Genomic DNA, 21847 nt, shown 5'->3' with positions numbered 1-21847 from the left:
ATGTGACTGTCTTGTCTCTTCCAGGCAAAGCACTAAGGGCCAGTAGCAGTGAGAGGCTCCACCTGTGTTCCCAGTGTTGACCTCGCCTGGTCCCTTTCCTTCTGTTCCTCTCAGTGCCTTCTCTCAGCTTCCAGGCCAATGGTGGCCAAACCCCTAGAGACAGTGATGCCTACCCACACCCTGGCCTGGTACCTGGACCTTCACTGGCGCCTTCTCTGGCACGTTCCAGAGCTGGCCCAAGAGGCTTGGAACTTGGACAGTATGGGACCCTCTCCCTCCCTTGTCTCCTGATCTTACCTTGGAGCTAAGTCACTTACTTCTCCATCATAACCAGATTTGAGGCTGGCTATGAGTGGCTGGATCCTTGGGCCCAGCCAGTCTTCCTCTCAGCCTCTGGATCTAGAAGGGACCACTGGAGGAGCAGGCTCCAGTTCCTGCAGCTGGTGGCTTGGCCTAGCAGAGGCCCTTGCTCTTGCAGCCCAGGATTGGGCACAACCTGATGTGAGCCCCTGTCCCATCTGCTCCCCTCCACCTAAGGATACAGCTGCCCAGAAGATGGTAGGACAGACAGGTCCTGGATCTCTGGGGCAGGAGGGGCAGCCTTCAATAGCAGCTCATACCCCACCTTCCCCAGAACTGCACTGGGGTGGGATTTGGAGTAATGGGAAGGTTTTTAAGGGCTGGGGATGGATCTTTTCTAAAATGTTATTACTTGTAAATAAAGTCTATTTTTCTCCCTGGAGTGTTGACCTGCCTGATCTGTACAGGAAACGGTGGGAAATCTAGGGTCTTTTAAGCCTATCTTTATCCCTGAGGAGATGTTTAGACCACCTTGCTTCTCTCATCCTTTACTTTGGGGACCATTTTTCCTCCAGGATCTTCCCACCTTCCATTTCTGGCCTCAGTTCTTGAGAATTGTGGGCTGCTGTTCTGTTTTTTTAAAGAACCTGAGTTCCTCTGAATCTGGTTCATCTTTGGCTGTTAAGTGGCAATCCTGTACTGTCCTCCCTCCTCCCTCCCTCCCTCCTGTGAGAGGAACTGAGGCCTAAATGACTGAGCAGATACCCACATGCCTCTGATGAATCCTTTATGAGGGCTCACTGCAGGCCCCGTTGAGAATGACAGGTACACTTAGGGATCAGAAGCAGCCGCTGCTCCTTTCTCTGGGACAATTCATTTCAGTGAGAAAAACTGTACAACGTGAGTTAGTGCAGAGTGTAGATGTCTCTTCACCCAGCCTTCCGGGCTCACCTGGTGGGATGGTGAGGAAGTAAGAGCTGTCTAGGAATAAGGAAGGATCTTTGCAGCCCTCTGGATAGTCATGCTGGGAATATAGGCAGGGCCTGTGCATGCTGGGCTAAGGCACTGACAGGTCTTAAGGTTTCTGAGCAAGATAGCAGTGTGACAAGAGTAGGGCTTTAGGGCCGAGGATTTAGCTCAGTGGTTTCACCGCCTGCTGTGCAAGCGCAAGGACCCAAGCTTGATCCCCAGTACCAAAAAAACGTAGGGCTTTAGAAGAGTTAATGGCACAAGTAGAAGGGCGGGCAAGAGGGTGCAGCACTGAAGGGCAGTTAAATTTTTCTAGGCAGATGGGAAGGGGCTGCTTGCCTGCACAGCCTATGGCTGTCGGAGACCTCCCCCTCCAGGTGGGTAGGACCCAGGCTCTGGCCGGGGTCATGCTTTTGCTGGCTTGTGCTGACTTGACCCTGCTGATGTGGGCAGCAGGGACCCTGGGCTGTGGCTGGAAGGCAGGGCTTGTTGAGAGGGCAGGCTTATCCTCAGCCCATCCTGGGGACTTGAGGACAGAGGATTCAGAGCCAAGAGTGGTGGGACATCTGGTCGCTTTCATCCAGGCCATGCCTCCCCTGCCAGAGTCTGAAGTTCTTTTTTGCTTGGACCTCAGGCTGGCCTTAGGCAGTGGTGGGCATTAGCTTAGTGGCTGTCCTGGCAGAGTCCACCCTTTTCTCCTACACAGAAGCTGAGCTGCTCTTGTTTCTGGAGGCCTCCCCTCTGTTTCTCACCCAGAGCTGGGCCAGGAGGACGTGACCCTGGGCAACCTGACCAGGGCCTGCAAATACACAGGAATAATTGGTGCTTCGAAGGGCAGGGCTCAGCTCCTTCAGCACCAAGGCCTTCCACAGCCAGGTGCTTGTGCTCCCACGCTCCTGGCTGGAGTAGGGAAGGAAAAGTGAGGGCTGTAGGGCAAGGCCTTCCTCCCACTGGTACACTGGTATACTGGTCCGGCTAGGACCCTCACCTGGTGCTGCACTCCCTCAGCTGGCCTGGGAGGTGCTCAATGAGGGAGCCATTGCCCAGCCAATAGAGGATGCTGAGGTGAGGGAAGTGGCTGCAGACCATACAGGACAAGGTCAGTGTTTCATCTGAGGACACACAAGGCTGTTAGCCCTACTCTAGAACGTGCCCTCCCTGCTGCCCTGCTCACCCACCAGCTCCCCACAGTTGAAAGAACCAGGAGCCTAGAGTACCACCTGGATACTCCACCCAGGCAGGAGTCTGTTAGGTGGAAAGTACAGAGAGGCCTGAGCCCTGAGCACAGGGAATTAGGGGAAATCTCCTTGGTTCATGTGATGATTCAGCTTCTGAACCTTTTCCTCGGGATAACCTTTTGTAGTGCTCTGATTCTAGAAGCCCAGGCCAAAGGGCAGTGTGAGCAGCCTGATGTTCCCAAGATGGCCTGAGGACAGGCAGGCTCTGGGGAGAGGGTCACCAAGGCCCTCAGATGTCCTCTGGCCACCTCTCAGGTTTGAGTTTCCTTTGATAGGTATCAACTTGGGAACTGGGTCCTGAGTCCACACCCATGATACTGGGTTGACGGGGGTGAAGAGAGCACTCAGCCAACTGGCCTGGTAGCTGATGCATGGCAGGTGGGAGGTTCACTTCAGAGTCAACTCAACCTTGACCCTCTGGGCCCACAACCCAGCCCCTGACCAGTGTCCTCCTGGGCTCCCATCATAATTGCTCCTTACTCAGTGGCATTTCCACCTCTGGCTAGATCACCTCCAATGCTGGGCATGGCTCAGTTGTTGGGAGCGCTGGGGGTGAGGAGGGGCAGGGGTCTTTTGAGATCGCAGCTGAGGCAGTGGCAGCTATGATGATCTGAGATGTAGGTGTGGCTCTGGCCAGGAGAGTGACGGTGTGGGAAGCAGGACCCACAAAGAGGAGGAGTCTGAGAAAAGGACAGTCACAGAGGTCAGCCGGTGACTGAGTTGCCTGGCAGTGCTTTTATCTTGAGCAGATACTGTTGCTGCCTAGTTAAGAGTATAACTCCAGCCCAGAGGTTCCTGGGCACTGGGCAGGAATCAGGGGACAGAGGCCCCTGAGCCCACAGAGGACCTGGGAAAGGAGCCAGTGTTTGCTTCACAGGGCGGGGCTCAGGTTCCCCAGTGCCAGGCCCTCCACAGCTGGTGCTTCTGCTCCCTGCTGGAGCACAGGAAGATAAAGTAGTGAGAGGGCTAACGCATAGCACACTGCTGAGCTCACCCGGGGTGAAGGCAGAGCTACCCATTACTCCATTCTGTTCACAGACCCCACCACCCCACCACGCACAGCCCCACGTCCCACCTGGTGTCCAGTTCTGTCCCACGGTCAGGATACATGTGTCAGGAGCTGGCAGGCCTGGCTCTATATATCTGTGACTTGACTTCCTCTCAGCCTGAGAAAGGGGAGACCAACTACTCTTACCATTTTCTCAGTAACTCCTCCTTCCTATAAATCCCACAGCTGCCCCAGACATCTGAACACTCAGTGGGCTGCCAGGCACTTATGTTTATTCTGTCTGTATGTCACATCAAGTCTCAGAGGACAGGCCTCTGGCACAGGCTAGATCTACAATCTTGCATGCCCCAGGTCTTACTAATATAATGGCTACCTCATCCAATCTTACCCCTTCATTAAGGCCGGGAAACCGGCCCAAGGGAGGGCCAGGGGCTTACTTAATTATATAGGAAGGTGATGCTCTCTCCACTGGGCAGAGCTTGTTCTGGGAAGGGCAGGATACAGCAAACTCCTGGGAAAGTACTGACCACTTCTCATCTCATCATTTTCATTTTTAGGCCCCCCACCCCCACCCCAGGATTGAGCCCAGGGCCTCACACATTAGGCAAGCATTCTACCACCAAGCTACAGCCCCAGCCCTCATTTTTTATTTTGAAACAGGGTCTCAGTTGAGATACATCCCTACCCCTCATTTAAGTTTTGGGACAGGATCTCACTAAGTTACCCAGGCTGGCGTCAAACTTGCAATCCCCCTGCTTCAACCTCTGGAGTAGCTTGAGATTGCAGGCTTGTGTCACCATGCCTGGCTCACTTTCACTTTTGTTCTAACCGGGGAATTCAGAGCAGACACTGACAGGGCAGCTGCTGCATCCTCTTCAGTTGATGCTCACAGTGGCCAGAACCATCCTGTTAACTCCCAGGCCCTTCATCTCCACATGCCAAACTGGGATCTTTTATCTCCCCCGCCCCTCAGACACCTAGGGTATGAACTAGATGTGTCTATCAAAGAGCAATTTTGTCTTGGCCAAGGATCAGACCTGATGTCGTCCTCCAGTTTTCAAAGCTGCCCGTTTCCCATGTGAGCAGGCCTCTCTCTCTGCTCCTTTCACATTCATACTGACAAGGAGACAACATTCCTAGGCACGAGGGACCCAAAGCTGGATCACCGTGACCATCTGAGGCTCAGGGCCACACCAGCTCATCGATATCCTGGCCTTCCTCACACTCCCTACTCTCCCCAGCCCCAAGGCCCCAAATAAACTGCGTCGCCCAACAGCCACCATCATACCTACAAACCCTTCCCACTTGTCTTGTCCTAGCTGCTTTGGCCAGAGCTACAGGTCTAGGGGTCACTAGTAGGTCTAGACTCCCACTTTCTAGCTCCCAAGAAATCCCGAAGAGCCCTACTTTTGAGAAGCTCGCTTCTGGGGGCTCTCAAGCTCAGTGGAGCTGTGTCTAGTCCCATGTGCCATCCCACAGGAAATACACCAACAGCACTTTCCCACCCCATTTGCAAGACCTCTCAGCTGAGATCTTAACACAAGCTGAAAGGGCCCCTAAAAGGATAGGAAGGAGCTGCTTAGAGAAGCTGCAGTGACCCAGCACTGGCTCCAGCACCTCAGAGGCAACATAAACACGTTACTCTGGTTACTGAGCAGGACTAGGCAGAGCTCACTCTTGGTATCTGGACAAGAGCTGTGTGTCTGGTTTGTGCTCTTTTTGGTACTGGGGATCAAATTCGGGACCTTGAACTTGAAAGGCAGGCGGTGGAACCACTGAGCTAAATCCCTGGCCCTGGTTTGTGCCTTTTGTTATCAGAAGAGCAGAGCTGGTGATGAGAGCCAGGGAGGCCAGGAGATAGACTGGGCTTAGTGGATGCATTAGAAATTTAGACACAAAGAAGAGCCTAAAAGTTACATCCTGTTCTCTAGGTGTCTAGTTCACATTTCTGGTCCTCTCTGTTCCTCCCTCTCCTCCCACCTGAGGCTCCTAGGTTGCAGGGGAAACTCCCTAGGAACCCCAGTATTTCTAGGAGTTAAGCCCGGAGGCGAGGCAAGGGTTTCTGAGCCACAGTCCATTGGGGAGTGGGTGGGGTGGCAGGGGAGGAGCTAGGACTACCACAGAGTGTAAATGAGACCAGAGGTGGGCCACTGCAAGGTTGTGGACTGAGAACTTCTAAGTATGAAAAAAACAGCCTTGGCCTCAGCTTCTCACGAGCCTCACATGGGGATGGGGAGACAGAAGTGAAAGGAAGGATGATCTCTAGCCCCTTTGCCCAGTCCCGATTCTCCTTCCTGAGGAAGGGCCCACAGGTGGCAAGAGCCGTGAGGTACCATGGGCAGGGAAGCTGTGGCTGAGTACACTGAGGAGGGTGGGGGTGGCAGGGCACTGGCCAGCCCAGTGATGGCCCCAGAGCCCCTCATCCCTGGCCTTCCACCACTCCCAGGAATGCTGGGAGGGAACAGTGGAAAGGCAGTGGCAGTCACCTCCAGGCCCCAGCTCTCAGACAGGGGCAGTAGAGGCAATACAACCCTGGGGACCCAAAAGAAAGGTGGAAAGAAGAGAAGCAAGATGTTGTTCAGCTTTCCAACCCAGCTCATGGAGCTTTATTCAGATGAGAGTGACAAGACCCTGCTTGGTTCTCTGTCCTTGAAGGGGTAGACCCTGTTGGACCCGATTCCCTAGGAACCCAGTGCCCACAGCCCTCCCACTTCAAAACTCCCAGGACCAAGGCTGAGGCCTGCCTGGAAGCCCCTTTTTAGAACCTGTATTCACCTAGGCCTTATCCTCCTTCCCACACATCCACCATTCCTGTTGTGAGGGGCAGAGAGAGCCCAGGAATGATGACATTCACACACGGATACCTCCTAGGCTGAGAATACCCTACTAGCTTCAAAGGCAAGCTGTCTGCTGACTGGGAGAAATAGACATCTGTCATAGCCAGTTCTTCTGCTATGCATGCACATGTATGCACACGCATGTGCACACACAAACATTCCTCGTCACCCTTTCAAGAAGGAAGTGATATGGCAGTGACCTTTGGCACATCACCACTTTCAGGCCAAAGGATCAGCTTTCACAACAGGCTCTCTCTCAGTCATTGCTGCTAAAAGTTGTCTCCTCAGCTCAACTATATATAGATGGTCTCTATTCTTGGCTGACCCCAGCCCTGCTCAGGGGCAGATTTCCCATGTTGCTGATTCTTCCAGTTGTCCCAAACACATCGAGGCCCCAGGACTTCCCTTGATGAAAAAGTCACTGATGAAGCTGCCACTTGCCTCACCCAGCCTTTAGCTCCTGGACAGTGTCTCCTGGGGAGACAGACAACACTCATCCTATACCCCAGATGGGGTGGAGGGGAAGATACCTCATCCCTCAGTGCTCAACTGTGCCACTAGTCTTGAGTTCCTCAGCTCTTCCAAATGGGGTGGCCTAAGCTTGAGCCCTGCAGAGGGAAAGAAGGGGGGTGGGTGTGCTGAGGCCCCCAGCTACCTGAGAACCCACCAGTGCTCTCAACCAAAGGTGAGAAGGCTCCTTTAAACCAAAAATCTCAAGGCTCTGCTCCCAACCTGTCAGGCAGGGTGAGGCCTGGAGGGGGGCAACTCCTATGTTCCACAATAAAAAAGGTGGTTTTTTTTAAATATATTCATCAAAATAGTTTTCTTTTAAAAATCCCCCCACTGCTGACAGCCCCACTGCTGGCTCTCCATCACATCCCTCCCCACGCTGGACACAGCCAGGGGGGTCCTGAGTGGCCCAAGCACCCTTTTGAGTCTTTTCCACCCAGGAGGTCTTTGTGGGCAGGGAGGAGAGCGCCCTGAGGTCCATAGTGGGTGGGGTGGGTTCTCCATTGATGCAACTTCCCAACTACTCCAGGCCCAGGATGTAGTTGATGCCCTGCACCAGGCCAATGATAACAGGCTGCCAGGCTACCAAGTATCGAAGCCAGTCCAGCAGCTGCCCATACATGACGTGAGGCCTCTCCCAGCTGTCAGGGTGTTAAGGATCAGAGGCTATGTCCAAGAGCTGCTGAGTTTGTCTAGCACTGGGAAGGGGTTCCCAGACCCTCCTAGGTCTGCCCATACTTTCCAACAGCTCAACAGCCTTCAGGAAAGACAGCTACCCAGCCTCTCTTCAGCACTCCTTGTGGGACGAAGGGCTGACCCCAGAAAACAGGGGAAAAAGCCGGGACTGATATGACAGACAGGAAAGACATGGGGTGAAAGAGCTCTCTGTGACCAGCATCACAGGGCCTCATGTGATACTTTCTCTAGGATGGGCCAGCAAGTGTGAGGAGACATAGCTTGGAATTTAGATACCCTGTAAATGTGTCCAGAACTGATGGCTTTCTGTCAAGAAAGGGATTGATCTGGAGTCAGAGCCTAAAGGGAACAGGGACAAAGGGCTAATCACAAGGGGATCTCCCCTGGCAAAGGCTCTAAGGAGGTGCCATCCAGAGCACTAAGCACTAGATCCTACTGAGGCTAAGTTGCTCTGGAGGTAGTCTTGGAGATGTCATCTCTGAGGGAAGCTCAGGGACAAGCCCCTGAAGCTGTGGGTGACCCTTCCAGAGCATCAAAAAGATCAGCCTGGCTCTGTTGTCTGAGAGCTAAGGGAAGCCCAAGCCTTAGCTTGGCCATGGAATTGTAATTGTCCTTGAATCAGGCCCTAGAGGAATCAAGCAGGAAATGTGAAAGGGTAGAAGGCCAGAATTTCCTGTTCAGGGATGTGGGAGTGCACTAGGAACACAATGTCCCCTGTACAGCCCAGCTAGTGTATAGAAAAAAGGGACAGGAACTGTGGAGAAAGGGCAGCTTGGAAAGAAGACGGGAGAATGCTGGGACTTGGACCTCACAGGAAGTGGGGACTTCCTAACAGACAGGTTGTAAGGAGGAAGAGAATGGTGTGGGCTGGCTGGGCAGGAAGTGGTAGCTCAGAGGAGCACTGTCCTGCACTGAAAGTGGATGGAGCCAAGGGGTCCCTCACCTATGTGTATGCCTTGCAGGCCCGGCTCATGCAGAGCTGCTCTCTCGCTGTATGTCATGGGTAAGATATCACCTATTAGTTAATCTTGTTTGTTTGGTTTTTTGGTACTGGGAATAGAACTCAGGACCTTGCACTTGCCAGGCAGGCACAGTGCCACTGAGCTAAATCCTGGCCCTCTGAGCTATATCCTGGGCCCAGCTATTAGTTAACCTTAAACAAGATTCCCAGACTCTAAACTGTTTCATTTGTAAAATGAGGGTATTATCCAGGTCATAAAGTTGCTAGGGAATCAAATGAGTAGATATAAGTGAAATACTTAACAGAGTGCCAGCCACATACAGTAATCAAAGAGAAAATGGTAGCTGCTATTCCTATCAATTTATGAAGGGAAGTTGAGTTTCTAGTCCTATGTCACACCCACAATTTCCCCAGAACAGAAGCCAAGCTGAATGGCAGACATGTTCCAAGTTGGGAGTAAGAGGGAGGGCCCCAAGAGGCTCAGATACAGGGTCACACTGGTCAGTAGTTTTTTCTCTCCACCCACTCCCAACAATGAGCCAAACAAAGGATACGGATTGCTGAACATCCTCTTCAGGTCTACTTTCTCTTTGCAGTAGGGACATGTCTGCTTCTTTCCCACAATGCACCAGCCGCGGATACAGAACTCGTGGAATCTGAGCACCATGCATCAAGGGAAATGGTGAGAAGCGAGGATGACATTTCAGCCCCATGCTGATCTGCAAGGTGCTTGTAGGCCAGATCTGGAGAAAGGTTCAAATCCTGGCTTCATTTCTTCTCAACCTTGTAATTTTGAGCAAATCACTTTTCTCAGAACCTGTTTCTTCACATGTGAAGTGAGGATAATGATTTGCATATTATGGAGCTGTTACAGGGCAGAATGGAGATAACACGTGGATCTCCCAACACAGGTATGGAATGGCAGCTGAGTAAATACATGATAAATTTTAGAACCATTACTCAGAACAGGGGATTTGATTCTAAACTAAGGGAATCCATTCCCCTCCGGGATCTTTTTCCCCTGTGACATCCACCCTTGGGTCAGCTAGCACAGCTTCACTAGCTACAGCCGTGGGTTCTCTGTGACCTAGGCAATTTGTAGCCACTGTTTACACACACAGGGCTCCAGCTTTCCTGCCCTCGAGTGGCTCTCTTTCACTCAAAGGTCTGGGTGGCACACCTAGGTTCACAACCAATCCCTTCCCTCCCTGATTAATGCAGTCATAGGACAGATGTGGCCTGGGTACTGAAAGCAGGATACACATGATTGCAGGACAGCCTGTACGTGTTTTCGATGATGCCCTCTTCGCTGACGTCCACAAAGATTTGCTGCCCACACACGGCACACACGCTGTCAGAAAGGTGTTTGGTAGGCATGCCTGACTCACTGTAGAACTGGAGAACAGAAGGGAAAGACAGCAAAAGCTATGAGAACTGCTTGAGTGGGAAGGCATCAGAGAGGCCTGCAGTCTTCTGGAGAGCATTCACAGTGACAGGGGGAATTAGAGGACATCTTTTATAAGACCAGTGAAATTCATCTTTACTGGGTAGATGGGCAGAAAGCGGACGGACCAGAGACAGGATGGGAAGTTAGATGTCACAGGATCTGAAGGCTGGGCTGAGTCAGTCCAGGTACAAGAGCAAAGAAAGGGCAAACTTCTCAGAACCAATGATCAGGAGCTATGCCAGGTAAGCCATTCTGTGGCCAAACTGGTTCCATCAGAGATGGACAACATCATTCTCCAATGAAATACTGGGTATGATGTTAGTCTGGTGACAAGAGCATTTTCAGACATTTGTGGCAGCAGCAAAGGAAGTTCAGCCCTTTTGGGTAACATTTGGCAGGATGTCCCAAACTGTCACACCCTTTAATCCATTAATTTCACTTCAAGGAATTTAAAGAAATAAATGGAAATGTCAAAAATGCTTGCTGCACACATATTCATTTAAACATTATTTATAATTACAAAAGCAAAGGTTTTGGCATTTCCTTTAAAAGTTAAACAGAATTATCATATCATAGTTCTATTCCTAGGTATATACCAAAAAGATGTGAAAACAATAACTAAACAGACACGTAAATGACAAGGCTAACAGTAACTTGGTGGTAGAGTGTTCATCCACTACAAACCAGGCAGTTGTTGAACTGTAAACAACAAAAAAATTAGCAGCAAGATGCTGGGTTCAATAACTAGCACTACAAAAACAAAGCATGCAAACAAACAAAATTAAGTACTAAAAGTAGGGTATAAAATTGGATGCATTGTATGATTGGTACAATACATAAAGATGAGGCCAAATATGTACAAAGAAAAGATCACAAGGAACTATGTCAGAATTTTTATACTGGCGCTGTTTTCATAGTGGGATTATAAACGAATTTTTTTGGTAGTGGTGAGGCAGAGGCTTGCACATGCTAGTCAAGCACTTTACCAGTGAACTACTCCCTCAGTCCGAAAATGATCGCTTTTTTTTTCTTTTCTGTGTTTAAGTGTTTCTTAATGAATATGTATTACTTTTAGATTAAAGCCTATTTCATACTATGGTTAACTATAATGGATAACTAATTCCATGATCTAAAAGGAAATTCTACTTTGCATCTCGTCTTTGTGTTTTATTGGTAAATACCTAAGGGCTACATGAACACGTGCGTGTGCACACGCACGCACACACACACACACGTATATGTAATGAAAAAACAAGTCTTAGAAAATTTCAAGCCTCTTTTCCTTGGGGGTTTAGGTGAGTGTGTGTGCATCAGAACTGCTACCCAAGGAGTTGAGTCCAATCTCTCTCCCCTACTGTATGACCTCATTGCCATGACTCCTTTTGAATAAAGTCTGCCTTGCCCTCTTAAAAAACAAGCAAAATGGGCCGGGGATTTAGCTCAGTGGTTTTGCCACCTGCTACGCAAGCGCAAGGACCGGAGTTTGATCCCCGGTAGTAAAAAAAAAACCAAAAACAAGCAAAAATAGAAACAAACTGGCCGTGGTGGTGCATGCCTATAATCCCAGCACACAGGAGGCCGAGTCAGGATTACAAGTTTCAGGCCACACACAAAACCAAAAATCACACACAGAAACAAAACTTGCTGCCCAATTCCAAGAGCCATCAAGGGTAGAAGGCAGATACCACACTGATAAAATTCCACAAAAAGAGCTTTCTGCCTCCACCTGCTTGAAAAACCATAAGGAGCTCAAGGTGAGCTCACTTATTATCCCAGAATATTAGAGACACCCCATCTCTGGGGAAACCAAAGCCCAGAAAAGGAAAGAATCCAGACTCTGACTCCTGCCCAAGTCCTACCCACTGGCCCACTGGCCCACTGGCCAAGGTCCTCCATGAACATTTGCTGAAGCTGCAGAAATCAGCCACTGTGCTGTGCTCCCTGAAAGCCAGTCAGCCATGAGGTTCTGATTTGTTTTACAAAAGTACAAAAGGTGATTGAAAGATAGCTAGAGTCAGAGGGTGGGGCCCAGACCTGTGGATTCTACACACAGTAAGTACCTCTCCCGAGCTGGCATCTTAACGCGGCAGCCTTGAGGGATCCATCACTACAAAGTTCAACAGGGCTGTTTTACTCCTCAGGAAACACTCACCACTATCAACTAAGAATGGAAGCTGTGACTGCTTGCAGACGCATTTGCTCGCACTTAATGAGTCAATAAATGAGGAAATTGGGCACGGAGAGAAAGGTTAAACAAAGGCTTTTCTGGACCTTGTTCTGGTGTAGAATTCCTAGGGACATCAACCGAACACATAGAAGGGTCTGGGTCTGGCTTTGGCACTGACTCCCTGGGTAATTGGGAAGCACAGGAGCAGGGCTCTCACTCTGGCCCAGAGTTTCAGCAGTGAAAAGATAGGAACATCCCAACTTAGGAGGTGGGTTGGAGTTCTGAGGAACAGCTTTGCCTCAATTTATGCCGGAGTTCTGCCCCCATGGGCCCGGGATTTAGCTCAGAGGTTCCAGCAGCTGCCTTGCAAGTGCAAGGTCCCGAGTTTGATCCCCGGTACCAAAAAAAAAAACAGAGTTCTGCCCCAGGACACTGGGACAAAGGACTCAAGATCAGAAGGGACTTGGATGAGGCACTGAAAATGTCTGTAGGACCCTGGTTTCCAGAATCACTGCCTCCCCAAGGCCAATGTGACAATACACAAGCAGGGTTAAATCCCATGAATTGTTCAGCAAGGTCACCAGCTAAGCCTGTCAAGTCAGTCAGACCCTTGCAACCTCATGGCCAAAGAAACCACACAGGAAGAGCCTGAATCAAGAGGCACTGAGGTCAAATTGGGCAAAGAAAAGGGAGGCAGATTTCAGGGGTTTTTTTGGTACCGGGGATCGAACTCAGGACCTTGTGCTTGCGAGGCAGGTGGCAGTACCACTGAGCTAAATCCCTGGCCCCAGATTTCAGTTTTAACTCACCAGCCTGACCCTTTAGTAGAAAGGGCTCAAGGGTCCACATGGTGAATTAGGATTAGACCTAATTTCAATCATCTGTAATTTACTACCTTGGTGACCTTGTGTAAGCCACCTAAAGTCTTCCTTTCACCAAAATTTATTGGATATCTACAAAGTGCCAGCCATTGGACTAAGTTCTTGGGATATAATACTGGAAAAACATAGGCCTACAGTTATGGAGCCTACAGCTAGAAGGGACTAACAATTAAAATATAAATATTTAATCAAGGAGTGGTGGCACACACCTGTAATCCCAGCACTTTTTGAGGCTGATGCAGGAGGACTGCTAGTTCAAGCCCAGCCTGGGAAACCCATCACCTTAAGGAAGGACCAGCTAAGTCAAGTTTGTTGAGAGCTGTTGATAAGTCCACCAGAATTAGTGTCAGAGACACTCATCCAGAAACAAGGTAAACAGACCACATTAGAAGGGTTTAAAGAGTGAATAAAAGGTGGCTAAAAAGGAGACAGGAACTTTTTGGAAGTTTAGCTGTGAATGGTAAGACAGTAGCTAGAAGGAAAGGTAGGTCAAGACAAGGTCTTAAAATGAAAAATGCTGAAAATGTTAAAGAGAAAAGCCCAGTGGAGATTACAGAAAGAGAAACTTGCTCAAAAGTACACAGCTAATTAAAAGTAGGGAAGAATTTGAAACCAAGTCTGTCTGACTCAAAACTCCTAGCCCTTTCTACTGCTTCAAGTAGTGAAGATGAGTAAGCAGCTAAGCCTGTCCTGATGGTACCTGGGCTCTCTGAGGACCCAGGAGGGAAACTTGGGGCATGGCAACTTGCTCAGAAGATAGGTGTGAGGCAGAATGCATGACCCAATGTAGCACAAAAAATGTGCTACTCCCCAACCTACCCAGTAACTAATACCATGTACAGTGTAAATGGCTGAGATGCCTCCTCTGAGCTCCAACCTACACCACCTTTTCTACTTTTTTCCTAGGCATTTCCCTTTTTTTTCCCCCCAGAAGAGTGTCCCAGAAAACAGGCTCATTTCACAATCCTTAACTTGCATCCCAGCATGACTTTTGGTATGAATGGGAACTATACTGACCGTCACAAGCTTATGATCCCACAGTGACTAGGCTCTATCAAAGGGCCTTGATTCAATGTAAAAAGTTATTCTGGTAGCTCCCTTTTCCATGTGAGGCAAAACAGACCTGATCTACACGAAAAAGTGTAATGTGGGATAGTAAAAAGGAACTGGGAATGCTTATTAATACAATTATAAAACCTCACCATTTCATTTCTAGAAATCCTGAAATGAATTAATCACAAGGCTCTCTTCAGGTCAAACCATTCTCAGAGGTGTGCTGCAGGCCAACAGATAAACCAGATCGAGTCCCTGACCCTGCCTGAGGTCTGGTTGGGGGAACAGCTAAAAAATCAACTATGACTCTCTGAGACAGGAGCTGTGATCTCAGAATGTGTGAGTCTATGAAAAATGACTACAATGGAATCAGTCTTAAAAAAGGAAAGAAATTCTGATACACTGTACAACATGGATGAACCTTAAAGACGCTATGCTAAGTGAAATAAGCCAGCCAAAAATAAACTAATGCTGTATGATTCCTGTCACATGAGATGCCTAGAAAAGTGAATTTCACAAGGACAGAAAGTAGGATGATAGAGGACAGGGTAGGGGGAATGGGGGGTTAGTGCTGATGGATATAGACCTTCAGTTTTGCAAGATAAAAAGAGTTTTGGAGGCTGAAGCCACTGATGGCTACAAAACAATGTAAATGTACCTAATGTCACTGAAGTGTATGCTTAAAAATGGTTAAAATGGTATACTTTGTTATGTATATTTTACTACAATTAAAAAACCAATGACAACCATGCATGGTGGCACATTATAATTCCAGCTACTCAGTAGGCTAAGGCATGAGGACTGCAGGACTGAGGCCAGCCTAGGCAAAAAATAAAAAGGTCTGGGGATGTAGCTCACTATGAGTGCCTACACAGCATGTCTGAGGCCCTGGATTCAATCCCTGGTACTATAAGCACCCCCCCCCCCCAAAAAAAAAACCCCAAACCAAACCAAACAAAAACAGCCCCAAACCGAAAACAAAAAACCATCACTAATCAATGACCAGGACTACTACAGGAAGTAATGGAGGTTCTAGTAAAGGCTACACCTGATCATACTGTGCACACAGCACATGACTAAAAAATAACCACTGCTTGAATTGGCCAATGAATGCAGGGAAGGCTAGGGTTTCCTGGCTTCCTCAAAGTACTGATCAGATTTTGGCTTCAAGAACAGTGACATTCCTGAAATTCAGTTTGCTATGGTTTGGAAGTGAGGCGTTCCTGAATAGGGGTAAGGCCTACTTGACTAGATTTCATCATAAGTAAAAGAATACTGGAATTTTCAAGGTTGGAAAAGAACTGTAATCCATCCCTCTCTCCCACTCTCTCCCATGCTGGAGGCCCCTCTCCCATATCCTTGCTGCTCTGATCTGCTGGTATCCAAGCTATAGCAGAATACAGAATGTGTGTTACTTGAAAAGCCCGAGATATTTGCTGTAGTAAACAATGAATGTGAATTAACTCCTGGTGAGTCACTCGGTACTACCACAAGCCCTCCCAGTCCTCTTAGGACACTGTCCACTCGTCAGTTATATGCCTGGGGAAACAGCATACCCCTTGTCTAGAGTTAGGGTCAGAAAGGTGGTGACCCTTTGGATAAATAAGTGGCTCCTCTAAAAGGAATTGCCCTTTTCTTTGGTACCGGGGATCAAACTTAGGACCTTGAGCTTGTGAGGCAGGCGGCGTAACCACTGAGCTAAATCCGTGGCCCGGAATCTCCCTTTTCAAGGTAATTTACCAAAGAGGTAGGTCCTCAGTTAAGACAGCAGGACTCAGAAGGCTGGCCTGATTATAGGGGAGGGGGCATATTTCTGTCAGGAACATAGGCCCCCGGGGAGACATTCAAGAGTAGTTTTCTAGATATAGACTCTAGGTGACGGCTACTAAGAGGTAGCTGAAAGACTGGGTCTGGAAGGACTGGAAAGTGGGCAGTCTGGTAAGGCCTATTAACTTCATATTAGCCTGATAGTTTGTTTTTCTGCTATCATCCTCAACCCTTAAATAAAGGCAATGTGACAGATCCTTTTATCCTTGGGCCAGAATATTAATGAATTAGCATGGAGAGAGTGGACTGGTGGGGAGACCAGTGAGATTCCATAAAAGGAAGGAGAAAATGAGGGATCAACAGCTGAGGTTTGAAGGGCCCTCCACCCCAACAAGAAACTCTACCAGGTCTTGGTGAGGCTGAAATTTATCATTATTAGGGGATTATCACTTAGGACTATTAGGGATTATCACTTTTAATCATGAAGCATCTAATAGTTCTCCCTAAGCGCACTGAAAGCTGAGCGTGGTGGTCCACCCCTGTAATCCCAGGTCTCTGGGAGGTGAGGGAGGAGGATCATGACTTTCAGCCCAGCCTGGGCTCCTTTTTTTTTTTTTTTTAAAAGGTCTGGGAATGTAGCTCTGCATGAAGACCCTGGGTTCAATCCCCAGTACCTCCTTCCCCCCAAAAAAGCATGGCAAGAGGTTCCAGCTCAAATTCCATTTGGAGGAGTCTAACGTAATTATTCCATTTCCTGAAGGAGAAGACAACTTGTGGAAACTCTGAGCTCAGAGCCAATTTAACTTAAAAGATGAGGATTCTGCACATTGACTGTTAGTGATCCACCTGAGGGTTAAATTGGTAGCTGAATTCCTCAGACAAAGGACTACTATCTAGAATATATAAAGAACTCAAAAAAATCAGACCCCCCCCCAAATTTAAAGACCCAATCCAAAAATGGGTATCTGATATGAATAGACACTTCTCAGATGAAGAAGTAGAAACAGCAGATAAATATATTAAAAAATGTTCAGCATCCACTGGTCATTCATAAAATGCAACCAGAAGATCATCAATACCTACTTTGAGAATGTGTATTCTAATAAGATGGAAAATACAGAAGAAATGGGCAGATTCCTACATACATATGAATTACCAAAACTAAATCAAGAAGATGTAAAAATTCTAAGCAAACCAATATCAGTCAACAAAATTTAAGATGTAATTAAAAACCTACCAACAAAGAAAAGTACAGGCCCTGATGGATTCACTGCTGAATTCTACAAGAAATTTAAAGACCTAATGCCGCTACTAGCTTCTCAAACTCTTTAATAAAATTGAAAAGGAAGCAGTACTCCCAAGTTCATTCCTAGAAGCAAGCATTACCCTGATTCCAAAACCAGAGAAGGATCCAACCAAAAAGGAGAACTGTAGATCAATCTCTCTAATGAACATAGATGCAAAAATCCTCAATAAGATACTGGCAAACAGGGGCCAGGGATTTAGCTCAGTGGTTCTGACACCTGCCTCACAAGCACAAGGTCAAGAGTTTGATCCCTGGTACCAAAAAAAAAGAAAAAAAAAAAGATACTGGCAAACAGAATGCAGCAAATCATCAAGGTTATATTCCATGACCAAGGTGGATACATCCCAAGGATGGTTCAACATATGCAAATCAATACAAGTAACACACTATATTAACAGAGCCAAGGACAAAAACCATATGATTCTCTCGATACAGAAAAAGCGTTTGACAAGATCCAAAACCCATTCATGATAAAAACGCTACAGAAAATTGGTATAGATGGTCTTTATCTCAATCTGATAAAAGCCATCTATGACAAACCAACAGCCAACATCATACTAAATGGACAAAAACTGACAGCTTTCACTCTAAAATCAGGAACAAGACAAGGATGTCCACTGTCACCACTCTTGTTCAATGTAGTTCTGGAAGCACTAGCCTGAGCAAGTAGGCAAGAGAAAGAAATAAAAGGAATAAAGGAAGGAAAGAAAGAAGTTAAATTATCATTATTTGCAGATGACATGATACTCTACACAGACGATCCCAAAACTCCACCAAAAGACTTCTAGATTTGATAATCAAATTCAGTGGTGTTGTTGGACACAAAGTCAACAATCAAAAATCAACAGCCTTCCTGTACAGGAGTAACAAATCCACTGAGAGAGAAATTAGAGAAACAACCCCTTTCACAATACCATCCAAAATAATGAAAGACTTAGGAATCAATCGAATGAAGGAAGTAAAAGACTTCTACATTGAAAACTACAGTACTCTGAAAAAGGAGATTGTAGAGGATGTCAGAAAATGGAAAGACATCCTATGCTCTTGGATAGGAAGAACCAATATAGGGAATAAAGGAGGAGGGAGGGAGAAAGGAAGGAAGGGACAAGGAAAAAAAAGTGAAAAAGCTTTTGTACATAGGGAGGGGAGGGGCCTTGAGGGGGAGGATGGGAAAAAAGGGGCGGGATGTACCACGTACAGGTGCAAATTCCCTATGAGTGTTATCATTATATATGCCTAGAATGTACCAATAAATGTTGTGCTATAAAAAAAAAAATCTTCATTTGGCCTAGAAGGCTTTTTTCTTGCCTAGCCTTTATTTCTCCAGACATTTCCACCACATTCTCAGCTATAAAACCACACTAGCCTTAGTTCCTCCAAAACACGTTTGCCCCCATGATAGGACTCTTAGGCATGCTATTATCTCAAACTTCATCCACCTAGCCCCTACTCATTATCTGAGTTAAATCAATAGTCATTTCTTCAAGTAAGCTATCCTTTGAGCCCTGAGAGTCGAGTGTGTCATTGTTATATTAGTTCATAGCATCACAAACCTTTTTCTTCATAATACTTAGTAAAGTTATAATTGTGTTCATCTGTCTGTGTTACTTTAATAGTCATCTCTCACTAGAAGGTAAACTTCATTTGGGAAAGGACAATGTTTATTTTATATTGTAATTCCAGCACACAGCACAGTGCCAAGCCACAAAATTGGCATTTAAAAAGTATTTGCGGGGCCAGGGATTTAGCTCAGTGGTTCCAGCGCCTGCCTCGCAAGCGCAAGGTCCAGAGTTCAATCCCCGGTACCCCCCAAAAAAAAAAACCCCCCAAAAGAAATTGTTGAATAAACATCAACTTCCTTCTGGGTAAAGTGGTTATTTCCTATAATGGCCCTGAAGTTAAAAACTGCAGGCTACATCAGAAACCTGACTTTCTGAATTTTTTTTTTTTCGTACCAGGGATCAAACTCAGGTCCTTGCACTAGTGCAGCAGCCAGCGAAACCACTGAGCTAAATTCCTGGCCCTTGACTTTCTGAATTTTAAGGAAGGAATCATCATGCATACCACCCACATCTTAAAGACTTTATATGGTTTATCTCATCTTAGTGCCTTGGTCTTCCATCACGTGATGCTAGCCGACTGATCCAAAGGTGGCAGGAGCGGAGTACTGAGAGTCCAAGTCAACTCACCCCTATTGTAGACGCCATGTAGTCTGCACACATTTCTGCAAAGTCTCGTTCAAGAACTCCATAGTAGAGGCCATAGAAGAGGAGAGAAATACCAAAGTCCATGGCATCTTCTGGTTTAATCCTGTAAGGGAAGCAGCATGGCCAGTAAGGCCTGCCCTGAGACACATTGTTGGAATACTGCTTTGGGACACACAAGGCAGAGCCTAATGTGGAAAGACTCAAGGGCTTGAGTGAGCGCTCACAAATCACGACCAAATCCAGTCTGCTGTCTGATTTTATGTGGCCAATACACACCTCTGGAGGAAGCTAGTACTGTGAGCTGCAGAGACCCAGCTGGAATGTCACCCCTTCTGTCCTTTATCCCATTCTGCTCCTGGGTCCTGCCACCCATGACTGGTAGCCATGCCTTGCAGCTGCCCAGGGCCTCAGTTCATTATAACCTATGTGCTAGAACTCTGCTACTGGGAACTGCTGGCCAGCAAGGAGTGGGATGTTAGTCCAGAAGCTGACAGATCACTGAGCTTCCTTGCCTCACGCCAGCTGCCCAAGTTGAAATGGCTGAGCCCTCTAAAAGGAGGGAGAGCACGCCAGGGTATGGGTGTCCCTGGAGCAAAGACTGAAAATGATCCTAGTGGCCAAATATCCTCAGCTTGACCCTGCCTTGTGAGAATGTTTCAACTGATGGGCACCAAGCATGAAGTATGCTCCTTGCCTGAGATGTGCCCCTTGGCCCCAGACAAACAGGGCAGAGCAAGGCAGGAGTTTCTTTCTTGGTACACAGGCACCTACACGATATTCTAGAGTTCTGCCTGCTGTCCTACAGCACCTAAAATATTTATCATTTGGACATTTACAGAAAAAGTTGCCAAACATAGGTCTAGAAAAAATAAAAGTAAATATTTACAAACTGATTATCATAAAAATTTAACTTGCATCTACATATGTTCTGTATAATGTCATCAAAATTAAATTCTGGTCCAAGTCTATTTATTAAAAAGAATAAAAATTTTCTCTGTGATATTAGGAGGTTTGTTTTAATAATTCCAAGGACCAAAAATTTTAATCTCGAGTCCATAAATATTATGGAAAATTACTTTAATTAAAATACTTGTACAGAGAATTGTATGTCTTCACTTAAAAGCTGTAATTATATTCAACATAGATAGTTGAATTTGCTCACTGGTCTTGTAATATTTAACCCACTGACTTGTGTGTGTGTGCGTGCGTGCACGCACGTATGTGCGATACTAGGGACTGTACTGAGCTACATCCCCGGCCCCTATTTTTTTGTTTTTTGAGATAGGATCTTTCCAAGTTGTTACACTGCTGGGCTTGAACTTTTGATCCTTCTGCCTCAGCCTCCCAGGGTGGTGGGATTACAGGCATGTGCCAACCATGCCTGGTTTCACTGACATCACTGATCTTACACCAATTAACATAATCAGTAGCAGAAAAATGGTCAAGATTACCAATTCTGTTTTCCTCTTGGAACAGTTTAGTTAAGTAAAAAGAAACTATAGTTACAGAAGAAATATCTTTAAAACAAAATACAGAATCTTGATTTTTATTTATTTTTTAACCGCATAGGTCAGGAAGACACCTGGAAATAACTCTTTTTCTTTTGATGTGTTAAACTCTACACCTCTAAACCTTTGTGGAGCCTGTTTTGTAAAATTTTGTTTGTGTTTGTGTTTTTGTAGTACTGGGAATTGAACCCAGGACCTTTTAAATGAGCTGCATCCCCAGCCCTTTTCACTTTTTATTTTGAGACAGGGTCTCACTAAATTGCTCAGACTGGGCTTGAACTTGTATAAATCTTCCTGCCTCAGCTTCCCAGAGTACTGGGATTACAAGCGTGCACTACCACACCTGGCTGTGGAGCATGTTTATTCTTTCAGCCTGTAGTACCACTGCAAGAAAGGGTTCCATGAGTCTTCCATTCACTATGTAAAATAAGAATTATTTTCACTTGTCCTAAAATAAACTCCTTTGATTTCAAAATTATTACTGTCAAAAAAAAAAAATACTACTGTCTACAAGATAGATTTGGAAGAGGGGTTAGTGGCTTTGCCATTCATGAACTTGATCTTGAATTCTAAATCTCTCTGGCTTCAATACATTGTCCTAGGCTTAGCTCAAGACTCACAGTCCACAGCGACCATTACTTCACCTAGAAATGCACATTTCCACCCTCTTCTGACCTACTGACTCACTGTATCCTCCAGTCTTTTTTTTTTTTTTGGTACCGGGGATCAAACTCTGGAACTTGCATTCCAGTCTTTAAACTCAGAATTCCCTGGCTTCTGCCTCAGTTGAAGATGAGCGGACCTGCAAACTGACAGAGATCTTTCAGAAGGTTTATGACAACATGAAGCAATAGCCAGAATCTCATTCCTAGGGAAGTTCCCTGGGAAGCAACATAGCCAGTGGTATCTACTTTGAAAACAACCTAAGCTCAGCCAATAACTCCCTGGGACTGCTTCCTCAGAAATCTGATAATAGTGGAATGTCAGCCAT

General features: G+C 46.8%; 3 protein-coding genes across 16 annotated transcripts in view; 1 reads left to right on the top strand and 2 right to left on the bottom strand.

Moving 5' to 3' along the window:
* Numa1 (nuclear mitotic apparatus protein 1) overlaps window positions 1-742 on the top strand; it is a 67379-nt gene extending 66637 nt beyond the window's left edge. For all 12 annotated transcript variants that reach the window (XM_004863312.4, XM_021243345.2, XM_087211853.1 and 9 more), the window contains one exon: window positions 25-742. In XM_004863312.4, coding sequence (XP_004863369.1) covers window positions 25-36 — 12 coding nt within the window. In that variant the 3' untranslated portion in view covers window positions 37-742. The remainder of the gene's footprint in view (window positions 1-24) is intronic.
* Window positions 743-1755: 1013 nt separating this feature from the next.
* Il18bp (interleukin 18 binding protein) lies at window positions 1756-4421 on the bottom strand. The gene is given in 6 exon segments (XM_021243253.2): window positions 1756-2012; window positions 2015-2169; window positions 2258-2381; window positions 2988-3161; window positions 3164-3269; window positions 4407-4421. Coding segments are annotated over 6 exon segments (654 nt in total). The 3' UTR covers window positions 1756-1932.
* Window positions 4422-6090: 1669 nt separating this feature from the next.
* Rnf121 (ring finger protein 121) overlaps window positions 6091-21847 on the bottom strand; it is an 82805-nt gene continuing 67048 nt past the window's right edge. For 2 of the 3 annotated variants that reach the window (XM_004863443.4, XM_087211861.1), the window contains exons 6-9: window positions 19331-19451; window positions 9782-9915; window positions 9075-9176; window positions 6091-7504 (exon numbers count right to left, since the gene is read on the bottom strand). In XM_004863443.4, the coding sequence (XP_004863500.1) occupies window positions 7384-7504; window positions 9075-9176; window positions 9782-9915; window positions 19331-19451 (478 nt within the window). In that variant the 3' untranslated portion in view covers window positions 6091-7383. Of the gene's footprint in view, window positions 7505-9074; window positions 9264-9781; window positions 9916-19330; window positions 19452-21847 lie in introns of all 3 variants that reach the window. The other variant, XM_021243348.2, reaches the window with a different exon arrangement.

The sequence above is a fragment of the Heterocephalus glaber genome, unplaced genomic scaffold (assembly GCF_053883595.1).
Source record: "Heterocephalus glaber isolate CG9 unplaced genomic scaffold, H.glaber_assembly_v1.0 deba00001428, whole genome shotgun sequence".
In the NCBI taxonomy this organism is placed as follows: domain Eukaryota; kingdom Metazoa; phylum Chordata; class Mammalia; order Rodentia; family Bathyergidae; genus Heterocephalus; species Heterocephalus glaber.
This window is presented reverse-complemented; position numbering and strand designations above follow the sequence as displayed.